At 43.2% G+C, this 15,589-nt stretch overlaps 1 protein-coding gene across 1 annotated transcript in view; it reads left to right on the top strand.

Moving 5' to 3' along the window:
- Positions 1 to 14,855, top strand: part of c5 (complement C5) — a 64,913-nt gene extending 50,058 nt beyond the window's left edge. The window contains exons 29-40 of the mRNA XM_021606684.3: positions 5,306 to 5,461; positions 5,823 to 5,885; positions 7,779 to 7,872; positions 8,186 to 8,225; positions 8,791 to 8,893; positions 10,149 to 10,223; positions 10,404 to 10,509; positions 10,602 to 10,688; positions 10,875 to 10,964; positions 11,144 to 11,227; positions 14,146 to 14,284; positions 14,412 to 14,855. Coding sequence (XP_021462359.3) covers positions 5,306 to 5,461; positions 5,823 to 5,885; positions 7,779 to 7,872; positions 8,186 to 8,225; positions 8,791 to 8,893; positions 10,149 to 10,223; positions 10,404 to 10,509; positions 10,602 to 10,688; positions 10,875 to 10,964; positions 11,144 to 11,227; positions 14,146 to 14,284; positions 14,412 to 14,544 — 1,170 coding nt within the window. The 3' untranslated portion in view covers positions 14,545 to 14,855. The remainder of the gene's footprint in view (positions 1 to 5,305; positions 5,462 to 5,822; positions 5,886 to 7,778; positions 7,873 to 8,185; positions 8,226 to 8,790; positions 8,894 to 10,148; positions 10,224 to 10,403; positions 10,510 to 10,601; positions 10,689 to 10,874; positions 10,965 to 11,143; positions 11,228 to 14,145; positions 14,285 to 14,411) is intronic.
- The last annotated feature ends 734 nt before the right edge of the window (positions 14,856 to 15,589 follow it).

Raw genomic sequence — 15,589 nt, forward strand, 5'->3', positions numbered from 1 at the left:
CACAGGCTGGAGAATATCGCCGCCCCAAGGCTGAGCTGTAGGCAGCGAAAGCCGAGAGGCGGTGGTATGAGGAGGCAGCACGGCGGCTCGGCTGGAAGCCCGAGAGGCAGCCCCAAAAATGTATTGGAGGGGGCACACAGGGAGTGTGGCGAAGGCAGGTAGGAGTCCTGCGCCAACTTCCCGTGCTTACCGGAGAGAGAGAGGGACCAGGCAGGCACCGTGTTATACGGTGGAGCGCACGGTGTCTCCGGTGCGTGTGCATAGCCTGGTGCGGTACATTCCAGCTCCTCGTATCAACCGGGCTAGAGTGGGCATCGAGCCAGGTGCCATGAAGCCGGCTCTACGCATCTGGTCTCCAGTTCGTATCCTCGGGCCGGTGTACATGGCACCAGCCTTACGCATGGTGTCCCCGGTTCGCCAGAACAGCCCAGTGCGGGCTATTCCACCTCGCCGCACTGGCCTGGCTACGGGGAGCATTCAACCAGGTAAGGTTGGGCAGGCTCGGTGCTCAAGAGCTCCAGTGTGCCTTCACGGTCCGGTCTGTCCAGTGCCACCTCCACGTACCAGCCCTTCGGTGGCAGCCCCCCGCATCAGGCTGTCTCTCCGTCTTCTCCCTACAGATGCTCCCCTCCGTCCAGTGCTGTCAGAGCCTTCCTCCTCTCCAGCGCTGCCAGAGTCTCCCGTCTGTCCTGAGCTGCCAGAGCCGTCAGTCTGTCCTGAGCTGCCAGAGCCGCCAGTCTGTCCTGAGCTGCCAGAGCCGCCAGTGTGTCCTGAGCTGTCAGTCAGCCAGGAGCTGCCAGAGCCGTCAGTCAGCCAGGAGCTGCCAGAGCCGTCAGTCAGCCAGGAGCTGCCAGAGCCGCCAGTCAGCCAGGAGCTGCCAGAGACGTCAGTCTGCCAGGAGCTGCCAGAGGCAGGACGTCACCACTGACCTATTGGGTTCACTACCAACAGGACACTCAATACTTGTAGTTGTATTACAGCAGATATTATGAAAATGATATCATGCAATCTGCTACCGCAGAAAAGGTGATTGATCGTTTGGAGACTATTTTCAGTCATCATGGTCTACCATTAACAATCTGATCTGATTTTGGCCCACAGTACATGTTATCCCAGTTCCAGAACTTCTGCCAGGAAAATAGGATACAGCATGAAAAAACGATGCCAAAATGGGCACAGGTAAATGGTGAAGTGGAGTGGAAAAATGCCTCCTTCATGAAACGGATTCGCATTGCACAAGCTGAGGCAGGAGCTATGCAAGTATGTCACAGTCTACAGGTCCATTGATCACTATACCATGGGCAGGAGCCCAGCTGAGCTCATTTTCTAAAGGAAAATGAGGTGGAAGCTTCTGGATATAGCTATACCACAGTGACCTGGAGACACAGGAATATGATGCTCAGCAGAAAGGGAAATCCAAGATCTATGCAGACAACCGTCGCAGAGCCAAACACTCTGACGTGGACATCGGAGACCAGGTTCTCCTAAAACAGGACAAAACACACAAGTTCACAACAACCTTCAAAAGAAACCACACACTGTGATCAATGAAGAGGGAAACAATGTGGTTGTTCAATCTCCAACCAGGACCAGGTATTCAAGGAAAACAACATTCGTAAAGAGGTATACAATTGAGGAGCCAGATCCACAACCAAAGGACACCACACAACTGAAAGAGACTGTGGAACAGAGTCCTACTCTGAGACATTACATAGAGTCCAACCAGACTATCTGTGAGGGATCACCACAAAGACCACGGACACCCAAGCCAGTCAAGCCTCACAGACAAATTAAACTGCCACAGAAGTTAACAGACTTTGTCATAAACTAATTATCCTGTACTGCAAGGGGTAAAGAAAATGAGAATAACCTGAAAAATGTACAAAGGACTAATGCGAAGACTTTGAATGTTTGTTATGTTGTGAAAAAGGTGCAGAATGTTTTGTTACATTAAGAAATAATAATAATAGTACTGTTTTGTTTTGCTTAGAAGTAAGCTTTAACAGGAAAGTCCATTAGGAGAACAGAAATAATAAGACACTGAACATATTTCAGTTGTTTATTGGTAAAAACAAAGGTTTCTATATAGGTAAAGAACTAGTGTTGTTGTGTATGTCAGGTTGACGTTGAAGTTCATATCCAAGTAAAGGAGGGATGTCATGTATTGATGTGACGTACTGATATATGACGTCACCACATCAGTAAAGGAATATGGGACTTGTTACACGGACAGTGATGGAGTAAAGACATGTTGAAGTTTAGCGCCTGAGTCTGGTTGATTTAACTCAGTATAATATTTTAATTTAGCACAAGTTGGAAGTATACGATTAAACATATACATAGTTTGAATACGGATAAACTAAACTAAAGGACTGTTTTGTTAGCACAGACTGGAATATGTTCCGGGGTTCTTCCGATGGCATTGAGGAGTACACCACATCAGTCACTGGCTTCATCAATAAGTGCATCGATGACGTTGTACCCACAGTGACTGTACGTACATACCCCAACCAGAAGCCATGGATAACAGGCAACATCCACATTGAGCTAAAGGGTGTATACCTAGTCAGTCACACAACTGAAATGTGTCTTGCCACATTCAACCCAACCCCTCTGGATCAGAGAGGTGCGGGGGCTGGCTTAATTGACATGCACAGTGCCTGGGGAACAGTGGATCAACTGCCTTGCTCAGGGGCAGAACAACAGATTTTTGCCATGTCAGCTCAGGGATTTCATTCAGCAACCTTTCGGTTACTGGCCCAACGCTCTAACCACTAGGCTACCATAGAGCTGCTGCTTTCAAGGAGCAGGACTTTAACCCCGAAGGTTATAAGAAATCCTGCTATGCCCTCCGACGAACCATCAAACAGGCGAAGCGTCAATACAGGACTTATACTACACTGGCTCCGATGATCGTCAGATGTGACAGGGCTTGCAAACTATTACAGACTGCAAAGGGAAGCACAGTCGAGAGCTGCCCAGTGACACGTGCCTACCAGACGAGCTAAATAACTTCTATGCTCGCTTCGAGGCAAGTAACACTGAAACATGCATGAGAGCATCAGCTGTCCCAGACAACTGTGTGATCACGCTCTCCGCAGCCGATGTGAGTTAGACATTTAAACAGGTCAATATTCACAAGGCCGCAGGGCCAGATGGATTACCAGGATGTGTACTCCGAGCATGCGCTGACCAACTGGCAAGTGTCTTCACTGACCTTTTCAACCTCTCCCTGTCCGAGTCTGTAATACCAACATGTTTTAAGCAGACAACCATAGTGCCTGTGCCCAATAACACTAAGGTAACCTGCCTAAATGACTACCGACAAGTAGCACTCACGTATGTAGCCCTGAAGTGCTTTGAAAGGTTGGTCATGGCTCAGATCAACACCACTATCCCAGAAACCCAAGATCCACTCCAATTTGCATAAGCCCCAACAGATCCACAGATGATGCAATCTCGATTGCACTCCACACTGCCCTTTCCCACGTGGACAAAAGAAACACCAATGTGAGAATGCTATTCATTGACTACAGCTCAGCGTTCAACACCATAGTGCCCTCAAAGCTCATCACTGAGCTAAGGACCCTGGGACTAAACATCGCCCTCTGCAACTGAATCCTGGACTTCCTGATAGGCCACCCCCAGGTGGTAAGGGTAGGTAACAACACATCCGCCACGCTGATCCTCAACACGGTGGCCCCTCAGGGGTGCGTGCTCAGTCCCCTCCTGTACTCCCTGTTCATGACTGCATGGCCAAGCACGACTCCAACACCATCATTAAGTTTGCCGATGACACAACCTGATCACCGACAATGATGAGACAGCCTATAGGGAGGAGGTCAGAGACCTGACCGTGTAGTGCAAGGATAACAACCTCTCCCTCAACGTGGTCAAGACAAAGATGATGTTTATGGACTACAGGAAAAAGAGGACCGAGCACGCCCCCATTCTCATTGACGGAGCTGTAGTGGAGCAGGTTGAGAGCTTCAAGTTCCTTTGCGTCCACATCACCAACAAACTAACATGGTCCAAGCACACCAAGACAGTTGTGAAGAGGGCACGACAAAACCTCAGAAGACTGAAAAGATTTGTCATGGGTCCTCAGATCCTCAAAAGGTTCTACAGCTGCACCATCGAGAGCATCCTGGTTGCATCACTGCCTGGTATGGCATCTGCTCGGCCTCCGACCGCAAGACACTACAGAGGGTAGTGCGTATGGCCCAGTACATCACTCGGGCCAAGCTTCCTGCCATCCAGGACCTCTATACCAGGTGGTGTCAGAGGAAAGCCCTAAAAATTGTCAGACTCCAGCCACCCTAGTCATACACTGTTTTCTCTGCTACCGCATGGCAAGCAGTACCAGAGCACTAAGTCTAGGTCAAAGATGCTTCTAAACAGCATCTACCCCCAAGCCATAAGTGTCCTGAACATCTAATCAAATGGCTACCCAGACTATTTGCATTGCCCCCCCTTCTACGCTGCTGCTACTCTCTGTTATATATGCATAGTCATTTTAATAACTCTACCCACAAGTACATATTTACTCAATTACTGCAACTAACCGATCCCCCCGCACATTGACTCTGTACCGGTACACCCTGTATATAGCCTCGCCATTGTTATTTTACTGCTGCTGTTTAATTATTTGTTACGTTTATTTTTGTATTTTTCTACTTATCTGTTTTTTACTTAACACGTTTTTCTTCTTAACTTCTTAAAATTAAAGCATTGTTGGTTAAGGGCTTGTAAGTAAGCATTTCACTGTAAGTTTCTACACCAGTTGTATTCGGCGCATGTGACAAATAAAATTTGATTTGTTTTGGATGCACGGTTCTGACTGACGGCCTGGTGGCCGGCATGCCTGGCTGTGCCCCTCCCCTCTCTCCCTCCCTGGCTAGCTGCTTCTTTCTTTGCTGTAAAAGTTGCGAGAGTTGGCGTTCTCGGAAGTAGCCTATGGCAACTAGCTAGTTTCCTCCATTGCAAAATACTGACTCTTAGGACTCGATCCCTAGCGGAATAGAGGCTTGAGGAATGGACTCCCCACCACTAGTCATGGCACATACCTTCCACGTTGTTCAATAATTTCCATAACACATAGCCCCTTGTTGATTATCCCTTTTAGCAGACGCTGTTATCCAAAGCGATTTACAGTCATGCATATATTTTAACTTAAGTCCCAGGAATTGAACTGACTATTCTGGTGTTGCAAGTGCCATGCTCTACCAGCTGAGCTACAGAAGACCACTTACAGAGGACCACCTACACCTTCTTCATCACACTACTGTATGTCATCTCTACACAGGACACTATTCTCACCCTGGAGGCTCTGACTGAGTACAGCAAAGTGGTCAAATATACCAAGCTGGATCTGTTGATCGAGGCATCCTACATAAAGACGAGGGAACAACTGGGGAAAATTGTGCTCACCCAGAAGAAACCTGTGGGCAAACCAATAGAGGTAAGGGCTTACCTCCACCCTCACACGCTGTGTGACCCCAAATTTACACACTGCCTGCAAAAAGACCACTTCTTCTCAATGAGACCATCTTTTCCTTGGGTTTTCCTGTGACTATGATGTATCGGGTCAATGATATTTGCAGTATAACCTGATCATGATCTCAATCATTTATGTACTGATGTAGTTTCTTCAGCATCTACCCCTATGGTACATTTCATACTGATCTTTACTAAATGAACCCTGAAGTTGCAGTACAGACTATATTATATCTCTCATGTGCTGTGTTTGTATGTTTCCTCGCTATTTTCTGTCTCCCATCTAATTCATGATTATACAGTCATACTGTGTCTCATTTTAACAGGTGACTGAGGATAAAGATGTCAGAGTGTCCACAGGCTTTGGTACAGGAGTCTCCATTGTCCAGGTAAGTTCCATCCATCCTCTGTTGCGTTACTCAATGTCCTTCTAAACAGAAGTTGATTATGGGCTCCCGAGTGGTGCAGCAGTTTAAGGCACTGCATTTCAGTGCAAGAGGCGTCACTACAGTCCCTGGTTTGATTCCAGGCTGTATCACATCTGGCTGTGATTGGGAGTCCCATAGGGCGGCGCACAATTGGCCCAGCGTCGGCCGGGTTAAGCTGTCATTGTAAATAAGAATATGTTCCTAACTGACTTGCCTAGTTAAATGAAGTAGGTGAACCCTTTGGAAATACCTGGATTACTGCATAAATTGGCCATAAAATTTGATCTGATCTTCATCTAGGTCACAACAATAGACAAATAGTCTGCTTAAACTAATAACGCACGACAAAATTATACTTTTTCATGTCTTTATTGAACACACCGTGTAAACATTCACAGTGCAGGGTGGAAAAAGTATGTGAACCGTTAGATTTAATTACTGGTTGACCTTCCTGGCAGCAATAACCTCAACCAAACGTTTTCTGTAGTTGCGGATCACACCTGCACAATGGTCAGAAGGAATTTTGGACCATTCCTCTTTACAAAACTGTTTCAGTTCAGCAATATTCTTGGGATGTCTGGTGTGAACTGCTCTCTTGAGGTCATACCACAGCGCCTCAATCGGGTTGAGGTCAGGACTCTCCAGATGGCGTATTTTCTTCTGTTGAAGTTTTGGGTCGTTGTCTTGTTGCATCACCCAACTTCTTTTGAGCTTCAATTGGCGGACAGATAGCCTAACATTCTCCTGCAAAATGTCTTGATAAACTTGGGAATTCATTTTTCCGTCGATGATAGCAAAGCAGCCCCAAACCATGATGCTCCCGCCACCATACTTTACAGTTGGGATGAGGTTTTGATGTTTGGAAGGCACAGCACACCAACAACTCAACTGTAGTTTCACCTGTCCACAGAATATTTTGCCAGTAGCGCTGTGGAACATCCAGGTGCACTTCTGCAAACCTCAGACGAGCAGCAATGGGGTTTTTTGGACAGCAGTGGCTTCTTCCATGGTGTCCTCCCATGAACACCATTCTTGTTTAGTGTTTTACGTATCGTAGATTCGGCAACAGAGATGTTAGCATGTTCCAGAGAGTTCTGTAAGTCTTTAGCTGACAGTTTAGGATTCTTCTTAACCTCATTGAGCATTCTGAGCTGTGCTTTTGCAGTTATCTTTGCAGGATGGCCACTCCTAGGGAGAGTAGCAACAGTGCTGAACTTTCTCAATTTATAGACAATTTGTCTTACCCTGGACTGATGAACATCAAGGCTTTTAGAGATACTTTTGTAACCCTTTACAGCTTTATGCAAGTCAACAATTCTTAATATTAGGTCTTCTGAGATCTCTTTGGTTCAGGGCATGGTTCACATCAGGAAATGCTTCTTGTGAATAGCAAACTCAAATTTTGTGTTTTTTATAAGGCAAGGCAGCTCTAACACACATCTCCAATCTTGTCTCATTGATTGGACTCCAGGTTAGCTGACTCCTGACTCCAATTAGCTTTTGGAGAAGTCATTAGCCCAGGGGTTCACATACTTTTTCCAACCTAATGTATTCAATATAGACAAGAAAAATACAATAATTTGTGTTATTAGTTTAAGCACACTACGTTTGTCTATTGTTGTGATTTGGATGAAGATCAGATCAAATGTTATGACCAATTAATGCAGAAATCCAGGTAATTCCAAAGGGTTCACATACTTTATCTTGCCACTGTACATTTAAGTAATGATTTACATATACCCATTCATTCTCGAAGAATTGATTTTATGCCTCATGAGCTTAGTTCAACTGTCATACCCAATTGTTGTTTCAACTCTAGATTAAACAGTATGCTCAATTCTTATCTGACAACAGATGAAAACCGTTTATTATAAAACAACAGAGACCAACAAAAACTGCAAATTTGACATTTCCATTGAAGTGCATCATCCTAACAAAAAGTCCAAAGGTATGACAGTGAATCAATGTCTGTAAACTTACTACAACCATTTCTCTCACAATAAACATGGAAACAAATATACAGCACCAGTCAACAGTTTGGACACACCTACTCATTCAAGGATTTTCTTTATTTGAACTAGTTTGATTTGTTGAACACTTTTTTTGTTACTAAATGATTCCATGTGTGTTATTTCCTAGTTTTGATGTCTTCATTATTATTCTACAATGTAGAAAATAGTAAAAATAAAGAAAAGCACTGGAATGAGTAGGTGTGTCCAAACGTTTGACTGGTACTGTAGCTTTCATTTCTACTTCACCAGATACTATGCTGCATTCCTCTCGAATTGTCGCATGTGCAAAGTGAGTAAAATATTTGGTGTTTTTTAAAATTAATCGAATAAAAAACATGAGCTGGCGCACGCCCAGAGGAAATGATTTTATGTAGAGGTGCTGACTGAAGGAGAATAAACTATAAACTATAAAAATAAATAGAGTCAGTAAATCACCATCGTTTTATTTGTATTTGAATTCATTATGGATCCCCATTAGCTGCTGCCAAAGCAAAATTAAGGCAGTTTATACAATTTTAAAACATTACAATACATTCACAGATTTCACAACACACTGTGTGCTTTCATGCCCCTACTCCACCACGACCACATATCTACAGTACTAAATCCATGTGTATGTATTGCTTGTGCGCGCGTGTGTATGTGTGTGCATGTGTATGCGTGTGTCTGTGTCAATGTTTGTGTTGCTTCACAGTCCCCGCTGTTCCATAAGGTGTTTTTTGTATCTGTTTTAATGTAATTAAAATACAAAGAAAACCTAACGCTATCTCCACCACTGTAAAGACAATGTGCATTTCTGTAAAGTAAAATATACTTCATAGAACAGTGCTTAAATTGTCTCATATGTTTTAAAGATACAATCCCCCTCCAAACGAGGTATTCACTGACTCCAGCCACACAGTCATGGAAATCCAACTACCCACTGGGGTGCAACCCTTCCAAGAAGATCTGAATATGGTAATTAACATATTCATGTTTTCCACTTTCTCCTAAATCTACACTGAACAAGTGTTGGTCCCATGTTTCATGAGCTGAAATAAAAGATCCCAGAAATGTTCCATATGCACAAAAAACGTATTGCGCTCCTATTTTGTGCACAACTTTGTTTACATCCCTGTTAGTGAGCATTTTTCCTTTGCCAAGATAATCCATTCACCTGACAGATGTGGCATATCAAGAGGCTGATTAAACAGCATAATCATTACACAGGTGCACCAATAAAAGGCCACTCTAAAATGTGCTACAGATGTCTCAAGTTTTGAGGGAATGTGCAATTAGCATACTGACTGCAGGATTGTCCACCAGAGCGGTTGCCAGAAAATGTAATGTTAATTTCTTTACCATAAGCCGCCTCCATTGTCGTTTTAGAGAATTTGGCAGTACGTCCAACCAGCACAGGACCTCCACGTCCGGCTTCTTCACCTGCGGAATCATCTGAGACCAGCCAGCTGATGAAACTGGGTTTTGACAACCAAAGAATTTCTGCACAAATTGTCAGAAATCATTTCAGGGAAGCTCATCTGCATTCTCGTCGTCCTCACCAGGGTCATGACCTAACTGCAGTTTTCTGTGGACAACAAACACAATTGCATTTTATCGATGGCAATTTGAATTCACAGAGATACCGTGACGAGATCCGAGGCCTATTGTTGTGCCATTCATTCGCCGCCATCACCTCATGTTTCAACATGATAATGCATGGCCCCATGTCGCAAGGATCTGTACACAATTCCTGTAAGCTGAAAATGTCCCAGTTCTTCCATCGCCTGAATATTCACCAGACATGTCACCAATTGAGCATGTTTGGGATGCTGTGGATCTACGTGTAGAACAGCACATTCCAGTTCCCGCCAATATCGAGCAACTTTGCACAGCCATTAAAGAGGGGTTGGACAACACAATCAACAGCCTGATCAACTCTATGGAGATGTAGCGTTGCATGAGGAAAATGGTGGTCACACCTAGATACTGACTGGTTTTCTGATCCACGCCACAACCTTTTTTTTTAAAGATATCTCTGACCAACAGATGCATATCTGTATTCCCAGTCATCTGAAATCCATACATTAGGGCCTAATTAATTTATTTCAATTGAGAGATTTCCTTATATGAACTGTAACTCAGTAAAATCCATATTTTTGTTCAGTGTATTTGTACACTGTTCCACATGAATGAAATGGCCTGTTTTTGGTTGTGTGATCAACTCCCTCAGTTTAGGGATGGACTGGAATCTGTGATATCTGACTACAAGATCACAGGCGACAAGGTTGTGCTTCAGCTGGACTCAGTAAGTTCCACTTATCTTCTCTTCTGCTATCGGAATATGTTGGTTTAGGTGTGGACATTCAAATTAATCATATAATGTAGTCCTGTACTGTAGTTTAAATTTGTCCTAATACTGTAGTCCTATACTTTTGTTCAAGTGTGTCATATAATGTTAACACTGTCATTGCCTTTCACACTACAGGTCCCCTTTGACCAATTTGTCTGTGTGGGATTCCGTATAAAAGAACTCTTTCGAGTTGGCATGGTCAGTGCTTCCTTGTTTAAAATCTACGAGTACAATGATCAAGGTACAGTATGGCGGAAAACAAAACCCATAGAAACTAATATACCACAGGAAGTTTGAGCAACTTTAAAATAATCCTTCTCTATTGCTCCACAGAGAGCCAATGTTCCAAGCTCTACTCCCCGCCTATAGAAACCAAGCTACTGCGGCTTTGTGTAGGGGAACAGTGCCACTGCATGGCAGGTAAGTCATATGGGCTCAGAGGACAGTGGTGTTTGCGAGTAAATTATAAGCATTGAAGATATATGGAGGGTGGAACATGAGTGGGTTTGGATAAAACTGGTTGGTCATTTTTCAAGTTAATGTAAATTATGGGTGATTACTTTGTTTATTTTTATTTGTGACTGCAATCCGTTTCTGTGATGATAGCGGAATGCTGCAACTTCAAATCAGAGATGGATCCCAGCATCACTGCTGAGGAAAGAAGACGAACTACCTGCCATGACAATATAAAATATGGTAAGATGATACTTTGTTAGAACTTTTACCACCTCATCAGTAAAAATTGTCTCCAATGCCCAATTGATTTATTGAAGACATTTCACATTTGTAGGCAGTCCTTTTTGGTATGATGAGCTTATTCTATTTGTTTCGTTTAGGAGGACTTGCATATGATATGTTTGCGTCTTTTCTCACAGCTTTCAAGGTAAAAATCAAATCCATTGCGGAAGAAGGTGATTTTAGTACTTATGTGGCAAATGTGGAGGATCCCTTCAAAAGGGGTAAGTCTATCTCCTATAAAACTTTTTAAATATAAAGTAAGAAATATATATGTGTGTATATATGTACAGTATATCACAAAAGTGAGTACACCCCTCACATTTTTGTAAATATCAGTATATACAGTGCCTTGCGAAAGTATTCGGCCCCCTTGAACTTTGCGACCTTTTGCCACATTTCAGGCTTCAAACATAAAGATATCAAACTGTATTTTTTTGTGAAGAATCAACAACAAGTGGGACACAATCATGAAGTGGAACGACATTTATTGGATATTTCAAACTTTTTTAACAAATCAAAAACTGAAAAATTGGGCGTGCAAAATGATTCAGCCCCCTTAAGTTAATACTTTGTAGCGCCACCTTTTGCTGCGATTACAGCTGTAAGTCGCTTGGGGTATGTCTCTATCAGTTTTGCACATCGAGAGACTGACATTTTTTCCCATTCCTCCTTGCAAAACAGCTCGAGCTCAGTGATGTTGGATGGAGAGCATTTGTGAACAGCAGTTCAGTTCTTTCCACAGATTCTCGATTGGATTCAGGTCTGGACTTTGACTTGGCCATTCTAACACCTGGATATGTTTATTTTAGAACCATTCCATTGTAGATTTTGCTTTATGTTTTGGATTATTGTCTTGTTGGAAGACAAATCTCCGTCCCAGTCTCAGGTCTTTTGCAGACTCCATCAGGTTTTCTTCCAGAATGGTCCTGTATTTGGCTCCATCCATCTTCCCATCAATTTTAACCATCTTCCCTGTCCCTGCTGAAGACAAGCAGGCCCAAACCATGATGCTGCCACCACCATGTTTGACAGTGGGGATGGTGTGTTCAGCTGTGTTGCTTTTACGCCAAACATAACTTTTTGCATTGTTGCCAAAAAGTTCAATTTTGGTTTCATCTGACCAGAGCACCTTCTTCCACATGTTTGGTGTGTCTCCCAGGTGGCTTGTGGCAAACTTTAAATGACACTTTTTATGGATATCTTTAAGAAATGGCTTTCTTCTTGCCACTCTTCCATAAAGGCCAGATTTGTGCAATATACAACTGATTGTTGTCCTATGGACAGAGTCTCCCACCTCAGCTGTAGATCTCTGCAGTTCATCCAGAGTGATCATGGGCCTCTTGGCTGCATCTCTGATCAGTCTTCTCCTTGTATGAGCTGAAAGTTTAGAGGGACGGCCAGGTCTTGGTAGATTTGCAGTGGTCTGATACTCCTTCCATTTCAATATTATCGCTTGCACAGTGCTCCTTGGGATGTTTAAAGCTTGGGAAATCTTTTTGTATCCAAATCCGGCTTTAAACTTCTTCACAACAGTATCTCGGACCTGCCTGGTGTGTTCCTTGTTCTTCATGATGCTCTCTGCGCTTTTAACGGACCTCTGAGACTATCACAGTGCAGGTGCATTTATACGGGGACTTGATTACACACAGGTGGATTGTATTTATCATCATTAGTCATTTAAGTCAACATTGGATCATTCAGAGATCCTCACTGAACTTCTGGAGAGAGTTTGCTGCACTGAAAGTAAAGGGGCTGAATAATTTTGCACGCCCAATTTTTCAGTTTTTGATTTGTTAAAAAAAATTGAAATATCCAATAAATGTCGTTCCACTTCATGATTGTGTCCCACTTGTTGTTGATTCTTCACAAAAAAATACAGTTTTATATCTTTATGTTTGAAGCCTGAAATGTGGCAAAAGGTCGCAAAGTTCAAGGGGGCCGAATACTTTCGCAAGGCACTGTATTTTCATGTGATAACACTGAAGAAATGACACTTTGCTACAATGTAAAGTAGTGAGTGTACAGCTTGTATAACAGTGTAAATAACTTAACACACAGCCATTAATGTCTAAACCGCTGGCAACAAAAGTGAGTACACCCCTAAGTGAAAATGTCCAAATTGGGCCCAAAGTGTCAATATTTTGTGTGGCCACCAGCACTGCCTTAACCCTCTTGGGCATGGAGTTCACCAGAGATTCACAGGTTGCCACTGGAGTCCTCTTCCACTCCTCCATGACGACATCGCAGAGCTGGTGGATGTTAGAGACCTTGCACAGGCTTGCGCCACACAGGCTTGACACCATCTGAACCAAATAAGTTTACCTTGGTCTCATCAGACCACAGGACATGGTTCCAGTAATCCATGTCCTTAGTCTGCTTGTCTTCAGCAAACTGTTTGCGGGCTTTCTTGTGCATCATCTTTAGAAGAAGCTTCCTTCTGGGACGACAGCCATGCAGACCAATTTGATGCAGTGTACGGCGTATGGTCTGAGCACTGACAGTCTGACCCCCCCCACCCCTTCAACCTCTGCAGCAATGCTGGTAGCACTCATACGTCTATTTCCCAAAGACAACCTCTAGATATGACGCTGAATACATGCACTCAACTTCTTTGGTCGACCATGGCGAGGCCTGTTCTGAGTGGAACCTGTCCAGTTAAACCGCTGTACGGTTTTGGCCACCGTGCTACAGCTCAGTTTCAGGGTCTTTGCAATCATCTAGCCCAGGCCATCTTTATGTAGAGCAACAATTATTTGAGAGTTCTTTGCCATGAGGTGCCATGTTGAACTTCCAGTGACCAGTCAGTATGAGGGAGTTTGAGAGCGATTACACCAAATTGAACACACCTGCTCCCCATTCACACCTGAGACCTTGTAACACTAACGAGTCACATGACACCGGGGAGGGAAAATGGCTAATTGGGCCCAATTTTGAGTTATTGAGTTATTTTGAGGGGACAGCAAATTTACACTGTTATACAAGCTGTACACTCACTACTTTACATTGTAGCAAAGTGTCATTTCTTTGTTGTCACATGAAAATATATACTCAAATATTTTCAAAAATGTGAGGGGTGTACTCACTTTTGTGATATACTGTATATGTGTTTAACTTTATTCCTGTTTTGTGTAAATGACAGGGTTGGACAATGTCAATATCAACACAGAGGTGGAATTTGTCAAAAAGGCCAGTTGCAGTTCTGTGGATATGAAGATTGGTGGGCAGTACCTGATCATGGGTGCAGACAGCATGCAGATACGAGTTGGCAGAAGTTATAAGTGAGTGTGTGCATTGGTCTTTATTTTGGATTACAAAAATATTATAAAACTTGGCTACTGACAATATACTGTTGCACTATAACCACGTATTTTTTGATTCAGGTCTGACCCTAACCCTATGTTTCAGGTATAGATACCCTTTGGATTCCCAGGCTACAGTTGAGATGTGGCCAACTGAATGTGAGAGAAGTCCCGCCTGCACTAAATATGTAGACATTCTGAATGATTATGCAGAACGTGTTCTATTTGAAGGCTGTTAAAGGGGCACTTCACCCTTTTCAACACCAAATTCATAATATTCAGAACCAAGACAAAAAACGGCAGGTTTTAAGTTCAGGAGACACTGACATCATCTGGTGTGCATCACATGACAACTATGAGCAGGCAAAGGTTGCTTTAGACACATTTAGGCATTTTTTGTTTATAGCAGCTAAATATAAAAGGAAACAGCAAGATACTAACTCAGAAAGACACAACATAATTTTATGATATGGTGTTTTTAGGATTATTATGAATACATAACCGTGTCATAGGTCTCATTAATTTTGTACAAATAAACAGATGATATGGATTTCGTGTGTGTGTCAGTAGCTGTGTGTGTAACATCATCTGGGATGCCAAGCCAGGGAAAAAAATAGATATTACAACCTGTGTTGTGATAATTGCATTGTTTGCTCTATAACCTGTTAGTTCATAAACTGTACCTTGACACCAAGATATAAGGCTGAGACAATAAGAAGACACCTTAGCTACATGTTGACCTTTCTATCCTTTCAGGCCAGGGGCATAATATGTGAATTTATAGTTGGATCAGAATCGCCTTTATAATCATTGGCCAGTACAGAGAATTAAGTAAAATCACATGTCCAAATCCCTATCTCCATCTGTGGCTAATTTAGGAAAGGGACAATTTTAGTTAGCTAGCTAGCCACCGGAGGATAACGACACAACGAGATGCAACAATTCCAGTTTTCTGTCAATGACGTTTGGCTTCTGATGTGATGTGATTGCTGTGAAGCCAAAACCAAACTTGTTTCCCTTGACACTTTTTTTTGGTGTGCCAGGACCATTCACAGCAGAGCTCACTCAGTTTAGCTCAACGCTAACTGGCTATAAAATATATATCAAGGGAGGCCAAATGCTTGATGGTGTCCCTTGCATTCAGTGCTACGGGCAACAACGTCATACTCCTTTTGACCAGACAGCATCAGTTAGATGGGCTACACATAACCGAGGGGGCGCTGTTTTGTTCACTCTGATGCTTTCTCCAGTGATATACATTCAGCCTCTTGCGCAAGGAAATGT

The sequence above is a fragment of the Oncorhynchus mykiss genome, chromosome 6 (genome assembly GCF_057628025.1).
Source record: "Oncorhynchus mykiss isolate SJ-2025 chromosome 6, ASM5762802v1, whole genome shotgun sequence".
Taxonomy (NCBI): Eukaryota; Metazoa; Chordata; class Actinopteri; order Salmoniformes; family Salmonidae; genus Oncorhynchus; species Oncorhynchus mykiss.